We start from the raw sequence: 26541 nt of genomic DNA on the forward strand, positions 1-26541 counted from the left end.
TGTTGGTCTTGCTCACAACAGGTGACCGAGGTTTTCCTGGAACCCCAGGAAGGCCGGGCCTCCCAGGAGAGAAGGGCACTGTTGGCCAGCCTGGAATCGGATTTCCAGGGCCCCCTGGCCCCAAAGGTAAACCTGCAGGACCAGCCGGCCCCTAAGTGGGGCCACTGCTCTGCCCACGGCCCACTCGAGCCCCACTGGCACATCTGTTCCCTGGCTGGTGGGCCCTGAGGTCGTGGCCGTTCCATTCATTCTCATGGTTCCCGGGGAGAGGAGGCAATGTGTGCAAACACGCTATTTGAGTTAGTGACTTGCCCTTTGGGGAGCCAGCGGAAGTCTGGAGGACAGTGGATGTGGGCACCGAGGAGGTGGGGGACGTGGTGCCCAGCAGGAGGGGTTGTGACGTCAGGACCCGGCAGCTGCCCGGGGAGCAGCGGAAGCCGCATTTCTGGGTGTTCTCCTCCTCCGTGCCGGGGGTACGCGGAGCAGCCGGGCTCCGTGCCGGGCTGGGGGTGGATCGGAGGGAAGGGAGCTGGGGGACGTGTGGGACGGGGTTTCGCTCTCAGGGGAGAAGCCCCCCAGGCCACAGAGCCTGCATCCATACCAGGCGCTGGTACGTTAAACCGGAACTTCTCTCTGGAGACCGTGGGCCAGCCGGGAGGACAGTTTGACCGTTTCTCTTGTTCCCGTGGGTCTGTCATTCCCACTGTGGGGGCGGGGCACAGACGTGGACTCGCCATCAGGGACCTCGGTCCGGGACGGAGCAGGCCCTGTGTGACACGAGGGGCCTTTCGTTCCTGCTCGGGCCAGTGTCCTGAGCCCAGTTGTACTGGCCGTGTGTGCAAACCAGTGGGAAGAGCTGTTGGGCTCCCAGCTTCCCACCCAGAGGCTCAGGCCGCATCATACCTGCTGGCAGAGCCACCGGCCTGCAAGCGCCTGCAGACGCCATGCCTCACCCTCGCACGCACGGGGCCTTGTGTGTCTGGCTAAAGGGCAGAAGGCCTCAAAGACCCTTCTGGGTCACGGGGACGGTGCCGAGCCCCACCCTGTCCCCTGTGAGCACCATAGCGCCAGCCTGAGCGGTAGAGTTAGCTGGTCGGGTCTCCTCGTCGGGGGCTGGCGGCCGGGCCACGCGGATGCTGGTGGGCAGTCAGGGGCGCTCTCCAACGAGACCCCGGGGACCCCAGCCCCACAGCACGTGTGACTGGACATGCACCGCCGCACACGTACAGACCCCCGCACGTCATGGACCTCCACATCCTGCAGGGGGGCTGCTGCGCACAGCAGAGCCTCGGGGTGGCTGTCCGCCCATCGGGCCCTCTGGGGTTGGGGCCCAGACAGTCTCTAAATGCCCCACATGCGCCCGGTGGGGCGGCGCCGCATTTGAGAACCCATAGCGGCGCTGCTCGCACCGGAGCGTGTCGGCCTCCCAGGCGTCCTGTGAAGACGTGGGTCTGCTCTAGGGGAGCCGGGTGGGCTCCCGAACAAGGCCATGCTTGGTGCGGCAGAGCGGGGGGCCCGCCCCAGGCTGCTTGTGCCGCGGTGGTCTTTGTTTTGTTTGGGGGGGGCGGGGGGAAAGCTGAGCAAAAGGAAGGGAAGAGGGGATGGTGGGGAAGAGGCAGGAAGGGCGGCAGGTGTGGCACAGAGTCCCTGGCCACCAGGCTGCCCCAGCAGGTGCCAGTGGCTCCCCTGACAGCTGATGAGGCCTCGCGCTCTCCTTAGAACCTCCTCGAAAGTCTCCTTGTTGTGTGGAATAGCATTATTTCACACAAGGTGAGTGACTTCTGTGACTCTTCCAAACAGGTGTTGACGGCTTGCCTGGGGATGTGGGGCCTCCTGGCAGTCCAGGCCGCCCGGGGTTCAATGGCTTACCCGGCAGTCCGGGTGTGCCCGGCCAAAAGGTGGGTGCTGCGCATTCCCTGGGTTGCTGTTTCCTCATCCTTGTTATTGATTAGACACATAAATGCCGCGTTAACATCATGGGGTGTACTGGATCAGTTTGCTTTGCTGGTTAAAGAAATAGCACAGAGTGGAAAGGAAGGTATACATGGGACGTGTTTTGGGGGAATCATTCATCCCAGTGGTCTGAGTACGTGCTTGCCTGCGTGTGTACCACGTCTCAGGGTCCAGGGTGGGTCTCACGGGGAGTGGCAGGAGAGAACTGTGTGCAAGCCCCCCGGGAGAGTCTAGTTTCGCTGACATTCTGACCCTGTCATTCTTTGTGGCGGGGGCTGCCTCGGACATGGTGGGGCTCTAGCCGCGCCCTCCGTGGTCTCTACCCACAGAAACCAGAGGAACACCGTACACCCTCCTCTGGTCGTGACAACCAGAACTGTCTCTGGACATTCCCAGATGTCACTTGGGGGGAAAATGGCCCCAGTCGGGGACCCCTGGGCTCGTGTGACTTGGGGACTCTCCTTGCCTCAGACACCCTGCCTTTCGCTGACACTTGAAAAGCCACTCAGCAAGTGTAGGTGACCAAGAGGTGGGTCTTTTCCTGGTCCGGTTAGAAGGAAGGGAAGTGAAATTGCTAGAAGGCATCGTGTGGAATGAGAGGAAGGGCCATGGGCAGTAGTTTCACTTTGCCAACAGAAGAGCTATCCTGCCTGTTCCCTTTCTACTGGGAGGGCACGTAGAGGCTCTGGGGACCGGACAGGGCACACGGACAGGTAGGGGCTATGGGGACCAGGCACGGGCACAGAGACAGTGTGTCTCAGTGACTCCAAGGGAGCATCCTTCTCAAAACACCTAAGTTCATGGTGGCCCTGCTCCCTGTGGCTGAGACCACTTCCCCGTAACCCGCGTTGGTTGGAAACCCAGTCTGCAGGGGTGCCGTGCCGATCACCTTAACATGTGAGACTCGTGCGGATGGAATTGGGATTGGAATCTGGTTGTGGTTTAAAGTCTGGTTCCTTTTCTCAAACCCCTTGGCTTTGGTTCCTTCTGTTTGGCGAATTTGCTGCTGGGACACGTAGAGGAGTCCCCATTGCTCCAGGACTGCCCCTCCTCTGCAGGTGTCCCTCCCCCTGGACAGCAGAGGGTCACTGTGGCGCAGTGCACACCTACCGCCTCTCAGGGCCTGTGTCCCGCACCCTCGGGCCCACGGAGTACTCTGTGTTCCATTGCCTGCCTTTACCAAAGGCTGCAGATTCAGGACATCATCGTTTTACATGTTTAATTCCACGTGAAAGCCTTGGTTTAAAGGAAAATCTGAGTGGACGGTGTGCGGGTCCGGTCCTGGAACCCTCCCCCTGTTCAGAATGTGTCCGCACGCTGGTCACAAATCCCATCTGGCCTTCAGTCTGTCCTTCAGACTTGTCTGCTCACAGACACGAGGCAGAGCAGAGGGCGGGCCCTGGGCAGGAGCCTTGCCCCTGTGACTTGGACAGGGCATTCAGCTGTGGGGAGCCTTGGTTTTCCTCCTTTGTTAGAATAAAACTAATAGGAATGAGCCACCTCCGACGTGCTGTGAGGCTAGAAGGAACGATCACGTGTGTCAGGGCTTTGCAGGCGAGGGGTTGCTGGACGTGGGTCTTCCTTGGTGTCTGCCCCTGTGCCCGGGCCTGGTGAGCTCATGGGCGCTGCGGGTGAGCCAGCTTCTCTGTGCTTCCGGACCTTCCAGGGGGAGCCAGGAGTTGGTCTACCAGGACTCAAAGGCTTGCCAGGCATTCCCGGCATTCCCGGCACACCCGGGGAGAAGGGGAACGTCGGGGGACCGGGCGTCCCGGGAGAGCACGGTGCTGTCGGCCCCCCAGGCCTTCAGGGAATCAGAGGTAACTTTTTAAAAAAGATTTGTACGTATTTATTTAGAGAGAGAGCAGGGGGAGAACAGAGGGAGAGATAGAACCCCAAGCAGACTCCTCTCTGCGCGGGGAGCCCCACGTGGGGCTCGATCTCACGACCCTGAGCTCACGTCCCGAGCTGAAATCCAGAGTCAGACGCGTACCCAGCTGGGCCGCCCGAGCGCCCCGACGTGACTCTCACAGACCAGCGCAGAGGGTGGCCGGGACTGTTTGTTCTGCGTCTGCAGAGCCCCCGCCAGGTGCTCTGTAAACGTGTGTTGAGTGAACGATGGAGGTCGTGGGAGGCTGGTGCTTACGGCTAGTGTCTCTGTGGTTTACTCTGCGGGCAGGTAGCGCGTGCTCTGAGATGCGCCACGGTGTGTGTGCGGTTTACTCACAGTTTCTTCCCGCCCAGGTGACCCAGGGCCGCCTGGATTACAAGGTCCCAGAGGAGCTCCAGGAGCCCCTGGAGTTGGCCCACCCGGTGCGATGGGACCCCCTGGAGGACAGGGACCGCCAGGGTCCTCAGGTGACGACTTTCTCCCGCAATCACTGCTTCCCCAGAGCATGTTGCCGGAGGGGGGGCCCAGGGAGTGCGCCTGGACTGGGATTAGTGCTGCCTCCTGAGTAAGCGGGGCCGGGGCTATTCTGCTTCGTGGGAACCGGGCTGATGCTCACTCATATGAAGAGCCGTGGGCGTCTTCGTTTTCCTCCCACCGAGCCTGGTTTGCGCGCCAGAGCTGTACGTCCGGTGACCTTTTCATTTACCCCAACATGACCGGCGCCTCCATCTCACGTTCCCGTGGGGGGTTCGTAAGTTGTGGGTGCCGTCAACTCACTGGTCCCCGGCTCGGGGCTGCCTTTGCCTCCAGTGGCCAGTCCCGGATCCAAGACCGTGCCGGGGGCCGCCAAGAACACGGTGGGCTGCGAATGCTGCGGACAGGCCTAGGGGTGCTGGTGACTGCTGCCCACTGAGGGCAGAGACGAGGGCTTGGTCTCCGGGCTTGTGCCCCCAGGACCGCCCCATGGCCCCAGCTGCCGCCCCCTGGGACGGTGGGAGCATCCCAGCCCTCAGCACGGGCACGGGTGCTCTCGTGCCCCCTGCAGACGGCACCCGCTGACCCCGGGAGTGCCCCGCGGAGCTCCCTGCAGACCCCACTCTCCACTCTTGCTCTTTGTCCCCTCAGGCCCTCCCGGAGTGAAAGGAGAGAAGGGCTTCCCCGGATTTCCAGGCCTGGACATGCCAGGTCCCAAAGGAGATAAAGGGTCCCAAGGGCTACCAGGCCTGACGGGACAGTCGGGGCTCCCTGGTCTCCCCGGACAGCAGGGCACCCCTGGCGTTCCTGGGTTTCCAGGTAAACGATCTGTGAACTCTGGCCCCGGTCTTTTCGCGACCCCGCAACACCTGCAGCGAGCACTCACAGTCTTTCTGTCTGGTCACAGGTCCCAAGGGGGAGATGGGCGTCATGGGGACCCCGGGGCAGCCCGGCTCCCCAGGACCAGCGGGCCTGCCAGGATTACCAGGAGAGAAAGGTAAGGAGCAGGCCTTTCTAGAAGAGCCCATTTTATGTCCATGTCTCCGTGTCTCTTGGAAGCTCTTAAGCAGTTGGGGTCATATTTCCTTGCAAGAAGCAGAGGAAGGAGGTATAAAAGGTCACGTGAGGGCCGGGAAGACCCCCTGCTCTGGTGGGAACTCCTGCTGTATGGTGCCTGTGGGGACAGGTGCTGTGCTCTGCCTAAAACCAGACGGAAGACAGGTTTTCAGCTGTTCCTAGTTGGCGTGTTGGAGTTTGTTTCTATGGAATCGGTGGGATCTTCTGTCCTACAAGCTTATAGGAATGGAGTCCTTAGCACCAAATTAGCAAACTGGGCAAACTGACAGGTCTTCATTTTTATTTCTTACACTATTATTTGAAATTGGTCTAAAATATGTGTGTTTTTTTAAACAAGTTGACTTTGTGAGACCTAGAAATGGTCATTTGTTTAGGAGAACAAGAAAATTCATGTTGTTTTGTGTGGAATCAAGGGCACCGCGGACGGACGCGATGAAGGTCTTTAGGAAAGAGGGAAAGTGTAGCGCATTTAAACCGGTAGTAGGCAGAGTCACCTGTGCAGTAGAGTCATTAGCGAACACTGAATTTTTAAAAAACAGCCGAGCTGCTCATTGCCCGGGGCCGCCTCTCTGGGGTGGCTCAGACCCTCACCCAGTACCGCGACTCAGGCCTCGAGTTCTTCTGCCTCCTTTAGCAGAAGGCGCGCCACGCCACGTCACCGCCTCCGAGACCTTGGCCACGTTTCACTGGGGCTTATCTTTCCTCTGCAGGGGACCACGGCTTCCCGGGCTCCTCGGGGCCCCGGGGTGACCCTGGCTTTAAGGGGGACAAAGGAGACGTGGGTCTCCCTGGCAAGCCGGGCTCCATGGATGAGGTGCACATGGGCAGCATGAAGGGCCAGAAGGGAGACCAAGGAGAGAAAGGTGACCAGTGGAGGGCCTGGTGGGGGCGGAGGGCCTGGTTGGGGTGGGGGGTGTCCAGCCGCGCTTGGATCGGTTCTGTGCGGTAACAGCAGCCCAGCCTGCCTTTCGGCAACAGCCTGCCCTTTAAGCAGCCGCGGGTCATCAGCCCTTTTCTTCTGTGATGTGCAGGGCAAACTGGACCAACCGGCGAGAAGGGGTCCCGGGGCGACCCTGGAACCCCGGGAGTGCCTGGAAAGGACGGCCAGGCTGGGCATCCTGGGCAGCCAGGTACGGAGCAAAGTTCCAGGTCCCCCCTGCGGCAGGAGCTCGTGACTGGGAAGTGGCAGCCAGCCCTTCTCTTAGGCACTAACCTGCAGGTCCTTCTCTGTTATCCTAGGACCTAAGGGGGACCCAGGCATAGGTGGAACCCCGGGCGCTCCAGGTCTCCCTGGACCCAAAGGATCGGTTGGTGGAATGGGCCTGCCAGGTACATTGAATTCAAGGGTAGCTTCTGCTTTGTGAAGAAAAGAATGTGCCTGTTCTGGTGGGACAGGTCTGCAGGAGAACCTGCGTCGCCCCGAGGCCATAGTCTGGGCACACGTGTCTTTACCCTGGTGTACATCCATCCTCGGTCCTGTAGGGTCTCCGGCCGCGGGATCAGGGGTGCTCAGCTGATGCAGTGACCACTGCTTGAAAAAAAAAAAAAAAGACAATTCAGTAAAATAAAACATGGGCCGCTTTCTGTCACCTCCAGGTGACTGTCCGCTCGGGCACTGTCCCCCCCCCCCCCCCTGCAGTCTGGGTCCCCACATGTCTGGGGCAGCCACAAGCTCCCTTTGGCAGGAGCCTGGAAGAGTCCTCGGGGGTCCTCTGCCCCATCCTGAACTGGCCCCCACCTCTGCCAGCAGCGTTCACCCCTGTGAGGGGGTGGGGGAGAGGCGGAGAGCGCCGGCCTCAGGCCAGTGCGGGGCTGGTGCCTCTCAGAACCCGCAGGGAAGGGAGAGCGGAGGCAGGAAGCTGGCTGCTCTGGCCCTCCCTAGGCCTTCACTGGGCGCCCAAGGACCCCCATTTCGCGTAGAGACATGTAGCTTGCTGTTGACCCGTTTGTAAATAGGTCGGGTACCTGTGCACGTTACGAAACCAGGTATATTTACTCTGGATGGCCCGCCCCACGGCCCCTCTGATTCTTCTGGAAAATGCGCATTGACTGTAGAAGAAAGAACACAGAAGTCCTTGGTTATACTGGTGCCAAAGCGGCCATGCTGAGGGGTTCCTGAATTTCTTCTCTCTCTATGAAACGAGGGTCTCTAGAAGCCAGGACAAGTGCTTTCTCGTGGGGCGCTAGGGTGCTGTGGGCGCATGGCACCTGCCTGTGTAGCCGAGAGATGAATGAAGGGTCACGTGTGCTGTCACTTGTTCTTGCTGGCTGTCAAGGTGCGTTTTTGTTTTGAACATTGGCACCCGCTAAGCACACATTCACGCTTCAGTTGTCTGTGTTTGTAGGAACGCCCGGAGAAAAGGGGGTGCCTGGAATCCCTGGCCCGCAGGGCGTCCCTGGCTTACCCGGGGAGAAGGGAGCAAAAGGAGAGAAAGGACAGGCGGGCCTACCTGGCATTGGAATTCCGGGCCGTCCTGGGGACAAGGTAACAGCCCCTGCTTGGAAACCTCCCCTCCCGGCCCTCTGAGCATCTCAGCCCTGAAATCCCTCATAACGCAGCACGGCATCCGCTGATGTACTCTGTGTTGTTCCTCCTGCCTTCTGTCCACTGCCCCTTCCTTGGGAGGATCTAGAGGCTGTGGGAGAGGCAGGGTAGCAGGCTCTTCCGGGCTGGAAAGCAAGGGTGAAGAGGACCGCGGAGAGCAGAAACCGATAATGGGCTCTTTTGTTCCGGGTTTCCCATTTGTCCCCGCTTTTCAGACGTGGACTTTCACTCTTCATTAGAAAGCTGGAAATGGAATTCTCCAGTGCAATGTTAACTGCACCAAAACACGTACTGTTGCCCAGAAAGGGCCCCCAGACCCATTTCTGGGCACAGGTATAAAATGAATGGGCCCGTTGTCTGCTCACAGGGAGATCAAGGGGTCACAGGCTTTCCGGGGAGTCCTGGAGAGAAGGGAGAGAAAGGAAGCGCTGGCATACCGGGGGTCCCCGGCTCCCCAGGCCCCAAAGGATCGCCGGGGAGTGTCGGCTACCCAGGTAGGTGAGCCGGGCCTCCTCCTGAGCTCGGGTTCGAAGATGATGGGCAGACTTACACTGATAGCATTTTGGTGTCTTGTATCTCCCATTAGGAAGCCCTGGGTTGCCCGGAGAAAAAGGGGACAAAGGTCTCCCAGGATCGGACGGCATTCCCGGCATCAAGGGAGAAGCAGGTAGAGACCCCTTTTTTGAACTCGGACAAGGGCCCTAGGGATGAGGCCAGGGACCCTCCCTCAAGGTGGCACATTACAGATCCCAGAATGTCCCCAGGGGGCCCTGCCCTCCTCGTTTCAGATGAACAAGCCAAGTGTGGGGGGCTCACGGGGTCTTTCCGAGGTCTGGCCACCAGTTGGGGGCTGGTTCTACCGCTGGGTCCAGGTGATTCCAGAGTTGGTTTGTGTGTCAGTGTGGGAGTCTGATGTGCATTCCTGGGGGGGGACGCCTGCTCCTCGGGGATGCCCGCTGTGACAGCCCCTGGAGGAGTGTCCGGGTGTGCAGAGCGGGTGTCATGAGAGCGTCCGTGCCTGACTGACCGATGTGCCTCTTCTCTCTGAGGTCTTCCTGGGAAGCCCGGCCCCACGGGCCCCGCTGGCCAGAAAGGGGAGCCTGGCAGTGACGGAATCCCAGGGTCGGCGGGAGAGAAGGGTGAACCAGGTACGCTCGGCTCCTGCTCCCTTTCGGGATGACAGGCTTCCCGGGGGTCAACATATCTCGGACTTCCGGTCCGTGCTGAGTCACTGGGGCTGGGCACCAAGTGGCCTCTGACCCCTGTGTCCTTACAGCTGTTTGAACACTCCTGTGGATGGGGGAGGGGCTTGGGGAAAAAGAGGGGCACGGGGCGTGCATTTCTTCCACCAGCCTTGCGGGCACCCATCCTGAGCTCCCGGTGACACGTGAGAGAGCCCAGGCTCTCCCTCCTCTGCACGGCACGTCCCCCTTTGGAGAGATGGCCCCAGGAGCGTTGCCTGTCCCCGACTCTGCTCCTGTCCCTCACGGGGGGAGGCTGCAGGCTGGAGGAATGAGAATCGTAGCCGTGGTAGCCCTGGCACATAGCAAGAGGGTGACAGCCTGAGATCGGTGACTGCGAGTCAGGGGACGGAGGTGGGCGGCATTGCTGGAGAGGGGCCTCGGGGGCATTTCCTGTGGTCAGGGCTGGCCCCTTCTAAAGTTCGTTGTTTTATTCTGTGTGCCGCGCGTTTGTCCAGCGGCGTTCATTTTCTCCTAACGCAGCGCGGGAAATGCCTCCACACCTCCTTCCCCCACTTCTGGCTTCTTTCGAGCCTCTTGCTCACGGGTTTGGGCTCCCCAGTGTTTGCTGCCCCGGACATCTGTGACTCTCCCCGCCTCCCTCGAGGACAGCTGCTGGTTGGATGGTCCTCTGAGAAAAGCCAATTTGTTAGTCTCCAGACGGGAGGAGGAAATGCGTACTCGCTTGTACAGATCGTGTCTACTAAATGCCGTGGTGGTCCCGTGCCGCCAGGGCCTTCGGGAAAGTGCTCACTGCTACGGACCCGGTCCAGGGCCTGTCAGCACAGCCGTGGGCATGGGATGGGACTTTGCTCACACGTGCGATGAACTGATTCCCACGTGTCCCATAAAGAGCGTGCGGGATTGGCACACGGACTTGACACTGCTTTGTGCTGTACCCGCACATGTGCAGATCAGCCGTCTTAGGAAATGTGGACGTGACTTCTGACCCTTAACTCACAGGTCTGCCTGGAAGAGGATTCCCAGGGTTTCCAGGGGCCAAAGGAGAGAAAGGTAACACTTGCAAAACACGTTCTTCCTTCCCCACTAAGGGCGGACGCACGTGGCGCCAGCAGAGTGGGTCTCTGGTTGCGAGTCGGCCGTGGGCAGGGGTGACAGGTGCTGGCTCTGGGTCCGTGTTGTCCATGTGGCTCCTGGCCCCTGACAGACCACCACCCGGGGCACTGTGCTTCAGTTCGTTGTCTCCTGGAAAAACAAGGCAAGAATCGCAAGGAGGGGCCCGCGGTCGGTTTTGGCAATGACTGTTTCTTTGCCTTCTTAGTTTTTCTTGATAACTTTGAAGTCATCCTAGAATTTTGGTATTTAATTGGCAACTTTGGAGTAATATCTTGGAGACTACATCTGCAGGGATTTTTTTTTCCCCTACAAGTTCTTACCTTAAAAAACTTTAAAAAACAGGGGCGCCTGGGTGGCTCCGTCGGTGAAGCGTCTGCCTTCAGCTCAGGTCATGATTCCAGGTCCTGGGATCGAGCCCCACATCAGGCTCCCTGCCTTTGAGCCCATTGCTCTCTTGTGGGCTTCAAATAAATAAATAAAATCCTTAAAAACATGTTAAAGGTATGAAGAATGACAGCTGGGCTATTGTATTCTAAGCTCACTCTTTTCTAGGTCAACCCCGGTCAGGGTCTAGTGTGTCACCGAGTAAAGCAGGGAGACGGCATGCAGCGCTGTTGTCCCCTGATGCCTTCCTGGAGCCACTCCCTCCTTGTCGCTGTACCGTGGTTTCTCTTCTCCCTGCCCTTTTCCACCATCACAAACTGTTGTCGTTGTTCAGGTTCAAAGGGCGATGTGGGTTTCCCGGGACAAGCCGGCAGCCCAGGCATCCCCGGGTCCAAAGGAGAGCAAGGATTCATGGGTCCCCCGGGGCCGCAAGGACAGCCGGGCTTACCTGGAGCTCCAGGCCACGCTGTGGAAGGACCCAAGGGAGACCGGGGCCCACAGGGTCAGCCCGGCCTGCCAGGTAAGTGTGTCTCCTCAGGGTGAGAGTCGGGGCTGACACAGAAGGCGCAAACACGCGCGTTTATGAGTGAAGGGAACGCTTCAGTCCCCGCCCGAGTTTCTGATTTAGAAACTTGCGGCTTTGACTTCAGCTCAAAACTGCTTCAGATGTCGGGGGCCCCTTAGTTTGTGCTCCGCTGGGTCACTGTCGCCCCTCCCAGGTTGTCTCTGTCAAGGAGGTCAGTCGATGTGACAAGTGATTAGAGGCAGACTAGACGTTATCGGAAAAGCTGGGGCACAAACGTCCCCCGAGGCGACGTTACACCCGGTGGCGTCCCAGCTGCCCCGTTCTGCCCCGAGACGACTGTGCAGCGGGGCTGGGCATGGAGGTCGGGGCGTCCGTGTCAGTGCCTGCTGCCTGTCGAGCAGACTCTCCCTTCATGATCGCCGGGGTTTCCGCGTTTGCCGCAGCTCGTACAGCGTTGCTGTCCCCATGGGGGGAGGGGCAGTTGGTGGAGATGATGCCAGCCAAGCCCAATGACACTTGTCCATAAAATCACCCTCTGACCCCAAATGTGTGACGTTTTGTGTCTCTCATTAGGGCTTCCGGGACCTATGGGGCCTCCGGGGCTCCCTGGGCTTGATGGACTCAAAGGTGACAAAGGAAGCCCAGGCTGGCCGGGGTCCCCCGGAACCCCAGGACCCAAGGGAGAGCCAGGATTCCAGGGCCTGCCTGTGAGTTGTCCGTGTGTCCGTCTTGTGTGTGTGTGTGTTGTGTGTGCATGTATGTGGGTGTCCCGCTCTCCAGTCCTCCCCGCAGGGGCTCCCGATCGCTGCTGGTCCGCAGCCGTCTTTCCTAGCATCACGGTTGCCCACACGCACGTTCTTCCCAGTCTGGTGACCAGACCCGTCACAGGGAGCTGGGACCCCATGGCTGCGGCCTGCGGCTCGGGGCCTGGGCCGGAACTCTGGGTCCACCCGTGATGCCAGCAGCAAGCCTCAGGAAGAGCAGGCTGCTCCCTGGTTCTGGGGCCGTTAGTGGCTGTCTGCGTCCGCGCACCTGTCCCCGTGTGTGCACACACATCTGTGTGCATGTGTTGTCATCGTGACACTTTTTAAAATAAGATGAAGCAAAGAAACAAAGACATGAGAAGCAGTACGACTCACTGTATACTGAGAAAGGAGCTAGAGGAGGAAGTATTTTGAAGTAACCCAAAAATGAGATAATAGGTTTACACGAGTGATGCCGTATTTATAAAGAAAAACCAACCTCCTTGGTTCTGCATTTCCTTCTCTCCATATTTAAAATCACGCTTCAGATAAGCTATCAAGTTCATTCTAAAGGACATGCATAATGCCTGAGTGCTGGGGGGACAGCTTCCAGAAGGTAGTTTGGTGCGGAAAGGTTGATCTGTTGTGGGGACACGCACTCAGGAAGGCCTGGGTCTGTCCTCAGCACCTTGCTGCGGGCTGGGGACGGCAGGACACACGGCATGTCCCTGCCAGGGAGCTGAACACGTAGAGGGACAGGGGAGGAGGCACTGTGACGGGAAGCGTGTTGTTTCAGCTTCCAGCTCCCTCGTGGAGATGCGCTAGAGACCCGTCATTCTTCTCACGTCACTCGAGAATGCGCAGCCCCATTTGTGCACAGGGCTCCTTGGCAGAGCGCTGAGGGCCCGGCCCAGCCCCCTGACCAGCCGGTTGCTAGACAGACTTACCGTGTCCTGAGCATTTCCTGGCTGACCTTCTCCTTGTGTGTCTAGGGGATTGGTGGCTCGCCAGGGATCACGGGCTCGAAGGGTGACATGGGGCCTCCAGGAGTGCCAGGATTTCAAGGTAAAGCAATAGAGGAGGGGCCAAACCTGACCACTGGCGCTTGGACGTTGACAGGCTGGCCTCATTACCGTGCAAGACATTGTTCTCTTCATTTTAAACACGCTGTTTTGTGCCGGGCCAGCCCGATTAGCCTCGCCCTGTGAAGGGCTGGATAAAACACTCTGATTTTCTCATTCAGAATCAGTGGATCATTTTTATCTCCATCATTTGTGTATCAGTGAGAAATCAGGGGCTTGGGGCGTTCATGAATTTATTAACATATTAGGGGACATTCACTGGTGCCTCTCGGCTTCCCGGCACCGCGGTTTTGCTGCTGAATCCGGTGTATCCGGACGGCAGGTGGAGCAAACAAGCCCTCCGCTGGCAGGCGTCGTGGGGTCTATCTGGGGATATGGGTGAACCAGGTTGTGGCCGAAAACAGGATCCTGTGCCGCACCACTGTTCGTGATGGTTGTGCAGTTTGCTGGATGTTGGGGAAAATGAGACTTCTAGGTTCTGGAAAGAATCATTTCGTTAGAAGTCTTACACGGCTGACCGGAAGTGTTGTTCTTTTCTTCCCCGAGAACAAATGAAAGCTTGTTCACTGTGTGTGTGTGCGCATGTAGCCGTGGGTGCACATCGACCTGCGTGTGCGTGTAGGCGGACACACATGCAATGGGCACACGCGTGTGCACGTGTGCAGGTGTGTGTGCCCGTGAGCTCGCATGTGCCCAGCTTGCGCATCATTGGGAATTCCGCGCAGACCATGTTCTTCTTTCGTCCAGGTCAGAAAGGCCTCCCTGGCCTGCAGGGAGTGAAGGGGGATCCCGGGGACCAAGGCTTCCCGGGAAGTAAAGGTAAGAGCGTTGCTGTGCTGGTGGGGCCTTACTCACGCCTCGAACGCACAGAATTGGGGAGTTTGGTTTTGCGGATGCCAGAGGCTTGAGTATCGTTAGGAAATAGTTGATTAAAAATTCTTTGGTAGCTTGTCAGGACATTCTTCCTACATGTCTTGAAAGTCAGGGTCATTATCTGGGGGTAAATCTGGAGGAGATGGCAGGACAGACTCCAGAGTCCCAGCACGCAGCTTGGAGGCAGGCAGCCCCACCACGCAGCTGTCCCAGGAGGCGCTCGGCCTCGCATCGACGGGCTGCGTGGGGCTGGGCAGCACGGAGCTCTGCATAGGGAAGACTGTGCCTCGGCTTCTCCACCATCGCGGTTGCACCAGCTCCCGCACCCCAGGCCAGTCTCGGGGGGAAATGGTGGAAAAATAGCCAGCGTCCTGTCCTGGTTCCCGCTGGGCCGACGTGTTTCCAGGGCTGTGCTGAATTTTCAAAATCAGGCTTCAAGAGACACCGAGCAGTACAATGTCTGGAACTGAAGAAATGGGGAAGAAATGTGGAGGCCATGTGTGGAGAGCAGGAGAGGCCTGGGGTGAGGCCTGTGCGGAGGCCCTGTGGACGGGGTCACCCCCATCTCTCCAGAGCGGTCACGCAGAGGGGTTAGGTGTATGCATCACTGGAAATGAAGGCCCGTGGCTGTAACGTACCTATGGCCGATTCCAGAGAAGCACGAGAAGAAACCCTCCCGGCGCGTGTGCTGCAGCCCTCCGGGGGTGGCTGGGCTCCCTGGGACGGGGCCTCCCTTGCTGGGCCTGTACAGTGGAGGGTCACCGGGCAGTTGCCAGGGACTCCGAAGCTCAGTGGCCAGTTTGTACCAGTGACCCCAGCCTGAGGATTTCACGTTAAACAATAGGCGTGTGCCCGCACGTGTGTGTTCACGGACACCGGTGACTTGTCGTTTTGATGCCGACCGGATTCTGAGAACCGTGTGTTTGCATTGGGTTTCACATTGGGCCCTTCTCTGGGGACATTGACAGTGGAACTGACCAGCGGCACCCCTGATTTCCACAGGCCTTCCCGGTCCCCCGGGGCCCCCGGGACCCTACGACATCATCAAAGGGGAGCCAGGGCTTCCTGGCCCCGAGGGTCCTGCAGGTCTGAAGGGGCTCCCAGGGCCTCCAGGCCCCAAAGGACAGCAAGGTAAGACTAGCTGAGCTGCAAAGGGCGGTGTGGGGGTCAGGGAGGGGCCTGGCGGGCTTTCCTCTTCACACGTGTGTCTCACATCAGGGCCTCTGGGTGGTGACAGTGTAGACCCAGGTTTGAGTATGACTTTCCTACTTTGCTTCAGTGGGTATCAAAGCCTCGTGAAGTGTTTGAGGGGACTGAGGAAGCCAGGACAGAATACAGGAGAAGTTAGAGGGATGTACAGCCGGACATATCTGTGCCTGCTGCGGAGCCCATGGGCTGCAGACGCAGAGGTCACCTTTTCCAGCAAGAAACTGAGGGATGGCAGGAGGTGTCGCTCTAGAACAGCGAGAATGGGTCCTAAGAGTGGCCCAGGGGACCCAGCCAGCCGGCAGTCCGTGCCTGGGGTTCCCAGACTCCTGCGCTAGAACTTTCTGAACACTCCAGTGGCAAGAGCTACTGGCAAGGGTGGGCGGACGCTACAGGAGAAGGAAAACGCGACAGCCGAAAGGGGGCGTCCGTGAAGCTCTGAGTGTAAGCGGCCGTGGGTACAGGGCGCACAGGGAGCAGGAGTCTATCCGCGTGGGTGTATCTGTTGCGTACCAATGACTGGAGGCTCGGCAGTGTGGCCTGGGGAGATGCGTGGCAGCCCCCCGTGTGTCACAGCCCTCCTCTCCCCCGACGAAGCTGCCTTTCCCCACACCGGGCGCGGACAGCAGTGGCAGCGAGGGTCAGGGGAGCTCCGAATCAGACGTTGGGGCGCGCAGCCTGCGAACGCGGGTTTGCCCGCTGCCCCGGGGGCTGCCAACAAGGCTTCGTGGGAGGCGCTCCCGGCCGTCCGGGAGAACTTCCTCTCTGCCGCTGACCGGACGCACTGCAAAGGGAAGAAGATACAGCCTGCGGCGCTCTGGACCGGGTGGCGAATTCCCTTTCCTTTCCTGTAGGCGTGACGGGATCCGTGGGCTTACCCGGACCGCCCGGTGTTCCTGGTTTTGACGGCGCCCCTGGCCAGAAAGGAGAGACGGGCCCCTTCGGTCCCCCTGGTAGGTTTGCCGTGTCCTCCCCAGCCGGCTGCCCTCCACCCACGTTCTCGGGTTCAAAGTGGGAGGCTCACGCGGGCGGAAAGCTGCACAGTGGGATGGAACACGTTACTTGACAGATTTCCAAAGAAGTCTGGTTTGGTTTCGTTTTGCTTTGTTTTTTGTTTGTTGTTTTTGTTTTTGGTTTTTTTTGGAAGAAATAGGTCTTATAGAGGAGGTAAAGGGTCGTCATCATTTTTTCTGTGGGGGAGACAGTATTGATGTAGCCCAGTGTTTCCAGACGTGGTGAGCGAAGGCCCACGGGGACGGCCTGGGGCCTCCGAGGGGGGCATGGGCCGGAGCTGCAGAAACTCCAGGTGGGCGGCAGAGGAGAGGAGGTGGACAGCAGTGCCGGTGCGGGCCATAAGCATGGTGGCGATCTCCCCGAGGGAGCCGGGACTCGGCTGCCCCTTGAGGGCTGAGGTGCTGCAGGCGGAGGCACCCCTGGAGGGGACAGGCCCAGCCCAGCGGGAAGCCCACGAGCAGCTTTGCAGGGCGGCGTAGGGCCCTGGACGCCGGCAGGACTCGCCGCCAGCACGCCCTGTTTCCGTGCGCCGTGCTGGGGGCTGCCGTGCAAGGAAGCTGCCCTCAGAGAAGATGTTGTTGTAGTAACTCTGTGACCCCTCGTCCTGGAGAGGAGCCCCAAATGTGGCCTGAGTGACATACATGGAATCATGCTGCATGTTCTACTTCCTCCTCTGTCCCTTCTCACTATCTCATTTATGCGCTAGCCTCAATTCTCCTGGTGTCCGATCAGCACCCGGCAGGGTGTTATAGTGGATCTCGGGGGGTCTGTGGAGAGGAGAAGCTGGGGCAGCCCAGAGGTGGGGTGCCATACTCCCCCTCCTCGAGCCTGTCGGGAGCCCATCTGCAGCCAGGGAAACCCAGTTCTCCTGCATCTTCTAGGTCCACGAGGGTTCCCGGGCCCGCCAGGCCCCGATGGCTTGCCAGGATCCATGGGCCCCCCGGGGACCCCGTCTGTGGACCACGGCTTCCTTGTGACCAGGCACAGTCAGACAACGGATGACCCACAGTGTCCTCCTGGGACCAAAATTCTTTACCATGGGTACTCCTTGCTCTACGTGCAAGGCAACGAACGGGCCCACGGCCAGGACCTAGGTGAGACGCTGGGGACGCGTGTGCTCGTGACGGAGTTGTGAGACGCGGTAGTGTGGACGGTGCCCGATTCCGCTTCCCTCCCTCCTGATAAAATGAACCACTGAGTTCAGCCGCTAGCACGTCACTAGGGAAGCCAAGAAAATGTAGAAATGTAGAAAAGCCAAGAAAAGGTGGAAAGCTTGGAAACCTTTTAAATTCGCACAGCTTTCACTCCCTTCTTCAAATGGTCAGTCGGTCAGACTTTCTGGAGTCCATACTTCATGGTTGGCACTGAGTCTGAAAATAGGGCCGTTTTGCTGGTGCTCCTTCTAAACAAGGGGCACGTGACCCTGTCCCGCTTTCTCCGCACACTCCAAGCTCTGTCCCTCCACTGGTTTCCATCAGGAGTGCCCGCTGGCTGTCATTTCTCTAGTCCCCTCCAGACACCCTGCACCGAATTCACTTACCGACACACGCCTCCAACTGGCATGGAGCTTGGAAACAAGCAGCCCAAGAAAGGAAGTCTCTGCGTTTTCGGCAAAACGGTCGTTAAAGACATTGCCAGGTGGTTACTGTCCGTCATACAAAGAGTCAGTCCCTGTTAAATTTCTTTCGGAATTCAGTTTTATAAAAGATTTTCCTCCTTTAATCAAAATGTCCTGCATAATTCTTTATGGTTTTCCTCTGCCTTGATCACTTTCAGTTTAATCTCGTGCTTATTTACCCCCCGCTGGCCCGCATGTGCATTTACTTCCTTCTGTTTATAACGTAAGCGTCATCCCCGCGCCCGCCGTGAGGCCGCCCAGCGGCAGACCGGTCAGAAGGCCAGTCCCTGACGCTCGCTCTCCCGCGGCTCTAGGCACGGCCGGGAGCTGCCTGCGCAAGTTCAGTACGATGCCTTTCCTCTTCTGCAACATCAACGACGTGTGCAACTTTGCCTCCCGGAATGACTACTCCTACTGGCTGTCGACGCCCGAGCCCATGCCCATGTCCATGGCGCCCATCGCCGGGGACCACATCAGACCGTTCATCAGCAGGTGAGTCGGGCACTTGTCGGAGCGGAGGTATGATTGACGAAGGAAGATCGCTCGTGGTCCGGGCAGAAGTGGTTCCGTTTTTTGCTTTTTTTTTTCCATTTTTTTCCCCCAAAACATTCGACCCGATGCTGTTGAGTTTATTAAGTGTGACGTCAGACTTTGGCCACACAAGTCAGCCGTGGAATCGTTTGCTGTAAAAGTTAGCTCTCCTCCCCAGAGTGCCGGTGCGGGGCCCAGGGGAGGCGGTGCCCAGCTCTGGGGCGGAATTCCTGCTCTGTGTGAGTCACGGGCCGGCGCCTTCCTCCCTGAAGCGGTGCCCCGGGGCCCTCGGGAGCCGCTGAAACAGCGTTCTCAGTCTGTTTCATCAGTTAATTCCGTAAGGAGCCTCTTCAGGCTTTTTCCTTCCGAATCTCACCCCACCCCCATGAGATTTAAAATGTTTTGGTTATTTTTAATTGTAGTAAAATGGACATCACGTTAAATGATCATCTTTACCATTTCTAAGGGCGCAGTTCTGTGGTGCTCACTGTGGGGAATCACGTATGGGTGTGAGGTGTTCCCCATGAAATCGTAACAAGCAGACCTACCGTAGATCTGTGCTTGATACGCAAAACGATGACACAGATTTATTGTAGACGCAAAGATGTGTGCGTATCGAGACTTTCTTCGTATTCTCACACCCCACCTCCTTCTGCTCCCTTAGGGTGCGGTCCCGCTGACAAGTAATGTGTCTGACAGAGCGGCTTCCCAAATTAAGTACTTTCCACACTAATTAGTATCTGGAGTATGTTTTCAGGTCTGCCTGGTAGGAAATAAGAGGGGAAATTGAAATTATTATGACTGAGAAATACACAATCGTCCCATTTTTGCTTTTATTCCTTCTGATTAAAAACGGATTCCTTAGCTCTACTCAGAAGTAGTAGAAAAGTGGCAACGGTATGAATTTGTCTAAGAAGTTCTTATCTAGAGTTGTACTTTCTAACACACAAGATAGTAAGGGATGGACAGAATAACGAGGCAGACCGGTTTGCCCCAGGAAGTGAGAGGGAGGACTGACGTTAGCCTTTCTACATTCCCTCTAAAGAACCAAGCAGCCTTTGATGAGGAAGAAAGAGATGGCAGGGTCCTGTGGTCAGAGGGCAGGGGGTGCGGGAAGTGCATGCTGGAGCGGGTCCTGGGAGCCCCGAGGCTGGTCTGCGGCTCTGGCCCAGCTGGCTCGGGATTGTAGGTCCCGGCAGATGCGGTTCTTACTGAGGGAACAGGTACCACAGGGGAGGACCCGGGGCGGAAGGGCTGGGAGGTGCCTCATAAACGGGAAAACCATAGATTTTCTACGCATCGACAGTAAACTGTCTCCTGACAGCTCTCTTTGATGTTTCTTTTGAGGAAACATAAGTAAACATAAAGTAAGAAAACTCACTTTATGGGTCTTAAAATGGGAAACGTGGTTCATTACACTTTGAAGTGGCCCCTTTCCAAACGGTTATTTTCGTGTGTCATTGAGTGTCTGGGACTTTCTCTGCGGAGACTGTCCTCACGCAGAACCATGTTGGCTGCCCAGAAGGAGAACTAACCACCTCTGTGTTTCTGTTCAGCTTCCCTTGGATAACAGGTAGAAAATGATTATTTGTTTGTTTGTGATTTACCTCCTGATGACACTGCCCTTGGACCTTGACTTGGCTGGGGGCGGGGCTGTGGCGTGTGTTTGCAATATTCCCAGATCAGGTCCCCGAGAAGCCTGTGTCTGACCTGAGCTAGTCCCGGGGCCCTGCTGGCTTTCGGTTCAGCCCCACCCGGGAAGCAGCAGCGCCTCCGTGTCTGGATTGTGCACGTTTCTGTTAACCGACCCACGGCAGCTCAGTGTGGAGGGGCCCTACCAGTCATGCCCCAGCCCACTGCTCCCGTCTCGCCCTCCCTCCGGAGCAGGGCTGCCCACTTCTGGTCTCTGAGCACGCGGGTTTCCGGGTGACTGTCACTCCGCTGTCGCACCAGGTCTCAGACTTCCCGGTCACTTGGGGGAGCTCCGAAAGCTTCACTTTTAGAGTTAATAACACAAAATCCTTGCTGTGGCGCAGGAAAGCCAGTAGCTTCTCTCTGAGAAGGGGCCGACGTTTCTGACTTTGTGCAGACGGACTCACGAGCTCCTGATTGTTTCATTGTCCTGGGGGCAGGACCCCCGCCCGCAGAGCAGGGGCTGCGCTCCCGCTCCGGCTCTCCGTCTTCTCTCTGGGGCCCCAGCCGTTTCAGGAATAACCCGGGGTCGGGGGGCTGACCGTCTGCGTTTCAGGGGGCCAGCCGGCTCTTCCCGTCCGTGTCCATCTGGCGGGGTGGCGTCAGGACCGCCCTCCCCATGGGCCCCCGGCCGCCACGCTCTTCCTGGCTTCTGTGTCCAGCAGACAGATGGCGGCAGGTGTAGAAGACAGTTGTTTGACGGAGGCTTTTAATTCATCTGCACTTGTGTGAATAAAGTAGAAAATTGCGCGTGCGCGCACACACACACATCCACGGAAAATGGAATGACTGATTTAGGCCTTTCCCGCTCCCCATCCATTTCCATGCAAATGTCCCTGCATAACTAGGTGTAATTATTAACACCATTTATAGTCATTTATCAGCATTGCTAACACCCTTTTCACTTTGTGACTTGAATGTAATTATGTGACTGCTAGTGTTTAATTTTTTTTTTTTTTTCTTTTACAAACGTTATCCTGCCATCGAAGGGCTCCCTGAGCCGGGCAGGTCTGGGTCTGGAGAGCATGTGTGGCTGTAGTTTGCTACTGGGTGTCGGTCACCTGGGTCCGGGAGGCCCCTGGCCCCGAGCGGGTTCTGTGGGAGGCGCTCCCGCCGCAGTGTCCCACGCAGCCTCCCGCCCGGGGCAGGCTCTCCCTCATGGCTCTGCTGGCTGCGAGTCCACAGTGAGTCCTCAGCGGGCTCCTGGGGACGTCCAGCCCCACATGCAGCGTTTGCTAGTGACGTGTCCACACATCTTCCCTCCATTGAAGTTGAAGGTGATTCCCCGCTGGAAACAAAGCACTGAATTCCGGAAGTGGTAGCACTTGGTTTCCGCCAACTCTCCTGTCTCAAGTGTTAGTTGTGTTTGCTAAAATCCACGCTCCCTGTTGAAAAATCGGGAAACATTAGAAGGCACAAGGGAGAAAACACCCGTCCGCGGTCTCCCAGCCCCTCCGGGAGACGGCCGCTGTTGCCCCCCGGCCCTCCGATGACCTCCTCCCCACAAAGCAGACGGTTCCGCAAGTGTCGGGTGTGGATTTTCTAGCACCGAGAGGGGCTTAGAGAATCAGCGCGAGGGGTGCAGGCTGCCGTCTGTCGTAAGCAGGAAGCTGGCTCAGAACCTGTGAGTGCAGGGGTGGGTGAGAGCAGGAGGAGGAACGGACAGGCACAGGCTTTGTCCTGCGCCGTCCCCGCGGCCGTGCTCAGGGTCCGTGCCCTCTGCCTTCCAGGTGTGCGGTGTGTGAGGCGCCAGCCATGGTGATGGCCGTGCACAGCCAGACCATCCAGATCCCGCCGTGCCCCAGCGGCTGGTCCTCCCTCTGGATTGGCTACTCCTTCGTCATGGTGAGCACTTGGGGACGTCTGAGCACCCTCACCTCGTCCCTCTGCGTCCCTGCCCTCAGCTCTCATCCTCGTGCAGTGCCGGCCTCTCCTCCGGACCAAAGCCTGCCCAGGGGCCTGGCCTGCTCTGCTGCGGACAGCAGCCATTCCCGCCTCCTGCCTCTTGAGTCTCTGCTCTGGGACTAGGTGGTGGGAACACCGCCATGAGCTTCCCCGGGGTCGGAGCGTCTCCCCAGGAAGACAGGAGCTGGGTGCACATTCAAGCAGCTCCCAGGAGCCTGAAGCAGAAGCGTGGGGTGTGGGGGAGTGCGAGGGCCTGCGGCCTTCCTGTGGGGAGAGGCTGCTCTCCGCCCCTCGGCTGTCCCCGATGGGCCCACCCCTGAAACACCAGTTAGAATAGGAAGCGTGACACCTGTCTGCGGTCCCATGGTGGCCGCTTCTTTGACTTTGTCACCCCAATTTTGAGTAGCGATTGCAAGTGTGAAAGCTCTGCACCGGGAAGTCAGGTGGGAGCGGATCACCCTCGGCCTCAGCACAGGCCCCGCCCACCCGCACCCGGTCACCCTCTCAGTTGTGGCCCCAGGGACATTTTGGTCCCCGGATGACCATGAGCCCACTGTTTGTTGATGGGAAAGTGGCTTCATAACTGCTTCCTCCTGCCGTGAGGGACGGCAAGTGCAGAAGGAACGGAGCAGCCAGGAAAGCAGGTGTCAGAGCGCCGCGTCCGCATTCCAGTTCGGCTGTGGGTGTCCTGGGCAGGCGGGGCTTCAGCAGGGCGTGAGGGTCGGCGGCCCCGCGAGGCCCTGGCATTGGCTTTGTGAGTCTAACCACTGAGTTGTGGCTGCTTATCAAGAAAGCCAGAGCAGACTACAGGGTAGAGATAGGACAGCAGCAGTGAGGAGACGGGCTGAATCTTTTGACCCCATGATCATAAGAAATACTAAACAGAACCTCCTTTTGACATAAGTGGCCCCCGGCCCTAGGAGCAAAGAACCTCAGAAGAGCCTTTGGTCCCCACGACGAAGATCTGAAACAATGATTGGTCCCAATTTCCCCATATCAAGAACAAGCCAAAACAGTGGTGTCCTAGGGAGTTCTGCATCACTTCCCAGCCGGTGGGGGCTTTTTGGGACCCAGAAGGGCTCTGGCCTGACAGTCTGGAGACCCCTGTCCTTGCTTCAGCTTTGCCTGGGACCATGGTCAGATCCAGAATGTTCTAGCATCCTCTGGTCCTGCTGTGGGAATGGAGGGCATTAGCTTTGTCCTCAGAGGCTCTCATGGCTCTGAAATATCACGTCTGAACCAGTATTTGTGGCGATTTGGGAATGTCTTGTCTCATTTGGGGTCATTCATCTCATGGTCCCGGTTTCTGAGCGCAGGTCTGTCCTACTGGAACCCATTGGACCCAGGTGCCTTACAATAGCAGTGACCCTTTCGTCCTCTTGTTTCAATTTTCTGTCTTTCCAGAGAGAGGGAACGGACGATTGTTCTTTACCTTGTAGAAGGACACATAGCTTTGAATGCAGCAGATGCAGGGTTTTAATTATCGTCTCTGATTTTGATTAGAAAGCTTGATGTCACATCTGTTGGTTCCAGCGCCATTTACACCTTTGGGCTCTTTCCTCTGTCCCGGGTTAGAGGAGTTTCAGTGTTTCAGACGTTATAAGGAGCAAGGCCAGCATTTCTTTAACTCCTGATGCCCACAGGTGGTCCCCATCTGGTCAGGGGAGACTGGCGGTGGGGTTCTGGCGCGGGGTCTGGCTGCCATGCTCCCCGCAAGGAGCAGGGGCCGGCTTGTGGGCGGAGGGCGGTGTGGGCACCCGTGTGTTTCGCGGTGACCTGCCGAGACCTCCCTGGGGGCTACCCTGGCCCCTTGCTGGGCACCGCCAGGCCCCGTGTGGGCAGTGGGCGGGGGCCCGACTCACGGCTCGTGTCCGCCCTGCAGCATACCAGCGCCGGCGCTGAAGGTTCCGGCCAGGCCCTGGCATCCCCGGGCTCTTGTCTGGAGGAGTTCAGGAGTGCGCCGTTCATCGAGTGCCACGGCCGCGGGACGTGCAACTACTACGCCAACGCTTACAGCTTCTGGCTTGCCACGATCGAGAGAAGTGAGATGTTCAAGTAAGTCAGGAGGGCCCCTCTGCGGCGTTGGGACCCGTGTGACCCTGGCACAGAGTCTTGGAGGGTCGGCACGCCCTGATTAGGGCTGTGTCTTCCACGAGCGATCCTGAGCACCCGACATGTCGCTCCCGTGGCAGCCGCGGTGCTCACTCCAGTGTGTGCGCTGGGTGAGTTCTGAGGGACGTGAGCAGACTGGTAGCCCCATGAAAATCAAAGTTAATTTCAGCCCAAACGCACTGAAATCAATAGGGAAGACCCTCCTTTTCTTCCCCATTAGGATTTCACTGTTGACACAACTGCCCAGGGGCTGCTGGCTTTGCTGACGTGGCCGTGGAGCCCGGTGCAGTTGGGATGGAGAGGGCGCCGACCAACCCTCTGTCCTGTGTGCAGCCCTTGCTGGGCCAGGCACCGGGGCCCACGAGCCCCAGCAGCGACTGGTCGCTGCCCACATAAGTACCGCTCCCCGCTGGAGATGCGCCTTCCCGTCTGCGCCTTCTCGGGGGGAGGGGGCGGAACCCTTCTGGGAGTCTGCCTCAGGTTCCTAAGTGAGCTCACGAAAGGCAAAGCAACACTCTCTAGTCTTGTAGTATTTTAAGCACCAAAATAGCACCAGTTACTTAACTGGTAGCTTAATGAGACTTTCCAGGTAACTGGAAATTTGACCTCAACTCTCGGGACAGAACCTTACCGTCAGTTACCTAATTGAGCACTTGGGTGTATCAGGTCCTGGGGCTTCCATTGTAGGGTTAATAGGTGATAATGAGTTGGTTTTTTGGTTTTGTTAGTTTGTTTGTTTTGAACCAGCAGCTTGGCACAATGAACTGAAAAATTAGATTAGATCCCATTATTTCAAATAATTAATTTGAGGACGGTTAAGATTTTCACAGAAGTTGCTAAAATCAGCAGCCCTAATTTTAGGACATTACTTTGATTATATGGCTACTTTAGTTTTAATAGAACTTGTTTAGTCCCAAGTTCAGCCTTCACGCCTCTAACAGTCAAATAAGGTAGAATTTCTAGGATCAAGGATGCATTTGAGTTACTAACTGTCTCCCCCCCGGCCTCCAGACTACCGCGTATAACCCAGCAAAAGCTTACAGAAGCATTTCAGGGTCTAGTAATTATTCTGGATTCGCTGTTCGTTACACATTCGGCTGGTGTTTAATGAGCAGTTACTCTGCGTGTGAAGGTAGCGGAGAAGAGATCTTCCTCTGCGGGCGGAGTTTACGGTCTGGTGGAGGAGAGAGGCGGGAGGGGGAAGGACAGGCTGAGGGGACAGGGCGGCGCGCGCAGTGGGTGTGGCTCAGACTGGGGAGCCAAGTGGACACGGGGTGGCTGTTTCCGGTTCTGTGCCCTCCCCGGAGCGCACTTGGGCGGCCACCATCCTCAGGGCCAGGGATGGGGGGTACACTTGATCGCGTGCCTCCCTCCCCCCATCGTGAGGGCAGGTGACATCCAGCAAGGTGTCCGTTCACTAGGGCGAGCGGGGGTTGCCGCTTGTCCCGGGCTGGGGCCCCCTCCCATCCGACCCCTCGGAGACCTCCGGGACTGCGGGGGAGGCCCGAGGACCTGGCCCGCCCCGCCGAGCCGCGGCGCGACGGCCGGTTTCTGTGTCGTCCCGTAGGAAGCCCACGCCGTCCACCTTGAAGGCCGGGGAGCTGCGCACACACGTCAGCCGTTGCCAGGTCTGCATGAGGAGAACGTAATGGCGCCCGGCCCTGCGCTAACGTACAACATGGTGCTACTCCCTCCTCTTCCCCTTCTATTTTTTAACAGCAACGAACCCTAGAAATATATCCTGTGTACCTCACTGCCCAGTATGAAAACCGTAAAGTGCCTTATAGGAATTTGCCCAACTAACACCCCCTGCTTCGGTGGCCTCTACTTGCTGAAGGAGAAACAAAGACCGTGATAAGCTGTCCTAGTGACATACCAGGTGGCACTTGTGATGAAATAAAAGTGTAAGTCTGTCCTACAATCCAGTGCACTGACGTGTAGCGTGAGAGCTCCATCAGAAAACCAAAGGGTGCTAGGAGGTGTGCGGGGGCTTCCGTTCTGCTCGAAAGCCCGTCTCCACTCTGTATCACAGCAGCTGCCTTTTCAGTCCCGGGAGGGACGTCTGTCTGTGTCCCTGTCAAGCCGGGTCTGTACGAACAGCGGCCACGCGGCCACCGTGTGTCGGGGCCGCACGTGGAGCGGCGGGCTCAGCAGCCGGACCTTCCAGCCCCCCCAAACATACGTCGAGGTCTCTCTGCTCTGTGTGGTACTAAGCAGCTGCTTTTGCAGAAGCCACGAATTTCCTGTGGAATGCAGATGGTCCAAAAGTAGGCAGAAATTAAATATATATATTTTAGTAATTTATATAGATGTCAGCAATTAGGCAGGGCAAGTTTTTGTTTCATTTCCACTGTTAAAATAAAGCTTACATCGTTTCTTCCTCGGAAAGACTGTGTTGTCCTTTCACGTAGATTTTTAACACACTCGGGTTGGATGGAAACGTCCGTTTTCACTGTTCACCTCGAACCCAGAACTCGTGTGTCGCCAAAGCCAAAGCCAGGCTCGGGAGCGTGGTGTCGATGACGGTGAAGCATGTACTTTGAGCTTTACTGTTTGTATTCTGTATTAAGCATCTTCAGGGTTTTAAACACTAATCACAA

General features: G+C 57.8%; 1 protein-coding gene across 1 annotated transcript in view; it reads left to right on the forward strand.

Moving 5' to 3' along the window:
* Nucleotides 1-26329, forward strand: part of COL4A1 (collagen type IV alpha 1 chain) — a 133668-nt gene extending 107339 nt beyond the window's left edge. Inside the window, exons 28-52 of the mRNA XM_032881049.1 lie at nucleotides 22-126; nucleotides 1801-1898; nucleotides 3620-3770; nucleotides 4195-4308; nucleotides 4967-5134; nucleotides 5223-5312; nucleotides 6103-6255; nucleotides 6424-6522; nucleotides 6632-6721; nucleotides 7738-7877; nucleotides 8305-8431; nucleotides 8524-8604; nucleotides 8987-9085; nucleotides 10142-10192; nucleotides 10974-11159; nucleotides 11739-11872; nucleotides 12901-12973; nucleotides 13738-13809; nucleotides 14866-14994; nucleotides 15924-16022; nucleotides 16965-17177; nucleotides 18016-18193; nucleotides 21655-21769; nucleotides 23712-23884; nucleotides 25509-26329. Coding sequence (XP_032736940.1) covers nucleotides 22-126; nucleotides 1801-1898; nucleotides 3620-3770; nucleotides 4195-4308; nucleotides 4967-5134; nucleotides 5223-5312; nucleotides 6103-6255; nucleotides 6424-6522; nucleotides 6632-6721; nucleotides 7738-7877; nucleotides 8305-8431; nucleotides 8524-8604; nucleotides 8987-9085; nucleotides 10142-10192; nucleotides 10974-11159; nucleotides 11739-11872; nucleotides 12901-12973; nucleotides 13738-13809; nucleotides 14866-14994; nucleotides 15924-16022; nucleotides 16965-17177; nucleotides 18016-18193; nucleotides 21655-21769; nucleotides 23712-23884; nucleotides 25509-25590 — 3020 coding nt within the window. The 3' untranslated portion in view covers nucleotides 25591-26329. The remainder of the gene's footprint in view (nucleotides 1-21; nucleotides 127-1800; nucleotides 1899-3619; nucleotides 3771-4194; nucleotides 4309-4966; nucleotides 5135-5222; nucleotides 5313-6102; nucleotides 6256-6423; nucleotides 6523-6631; nucleotides 6722-7737; nucleotides 7878-8304; nucleotides 8432-8523; nucleotides 8605-8986; nucleotides 9086-10141; nucleotides 10193-10973; nucleotides 11160-11738; nucleotides 11873-12900; nucleotides 12974-13737; nucleotides 13810-14865; nucleotides 14995-15923; nucleotides 16023-16964; nucleotides 17178-18015; nucleotides 18194-21654; nucleotides 21770-23711; nucleotides 23885-25508) is intronic.
* The last annotated feature ends 212 nt before the right edge of the window (nucleotides 26330-26541 follow it).

Source organism: Lontra canadensis, unplaced genomic scaffold (assembly GCF_010015895.1).
Source record: "Lontra canadensis isolate GAN:19392208 unplaced genomic scaffold, GSC_riverotter_1.0 scaffold73, whole genome shotgun sequence".
Classification (NCBI taxonomy): Eukaryota; Metazoa; Chordata; class Mammalia; order Carnivora; family Mustelidae; genus Lontra; species Lontra canadensis.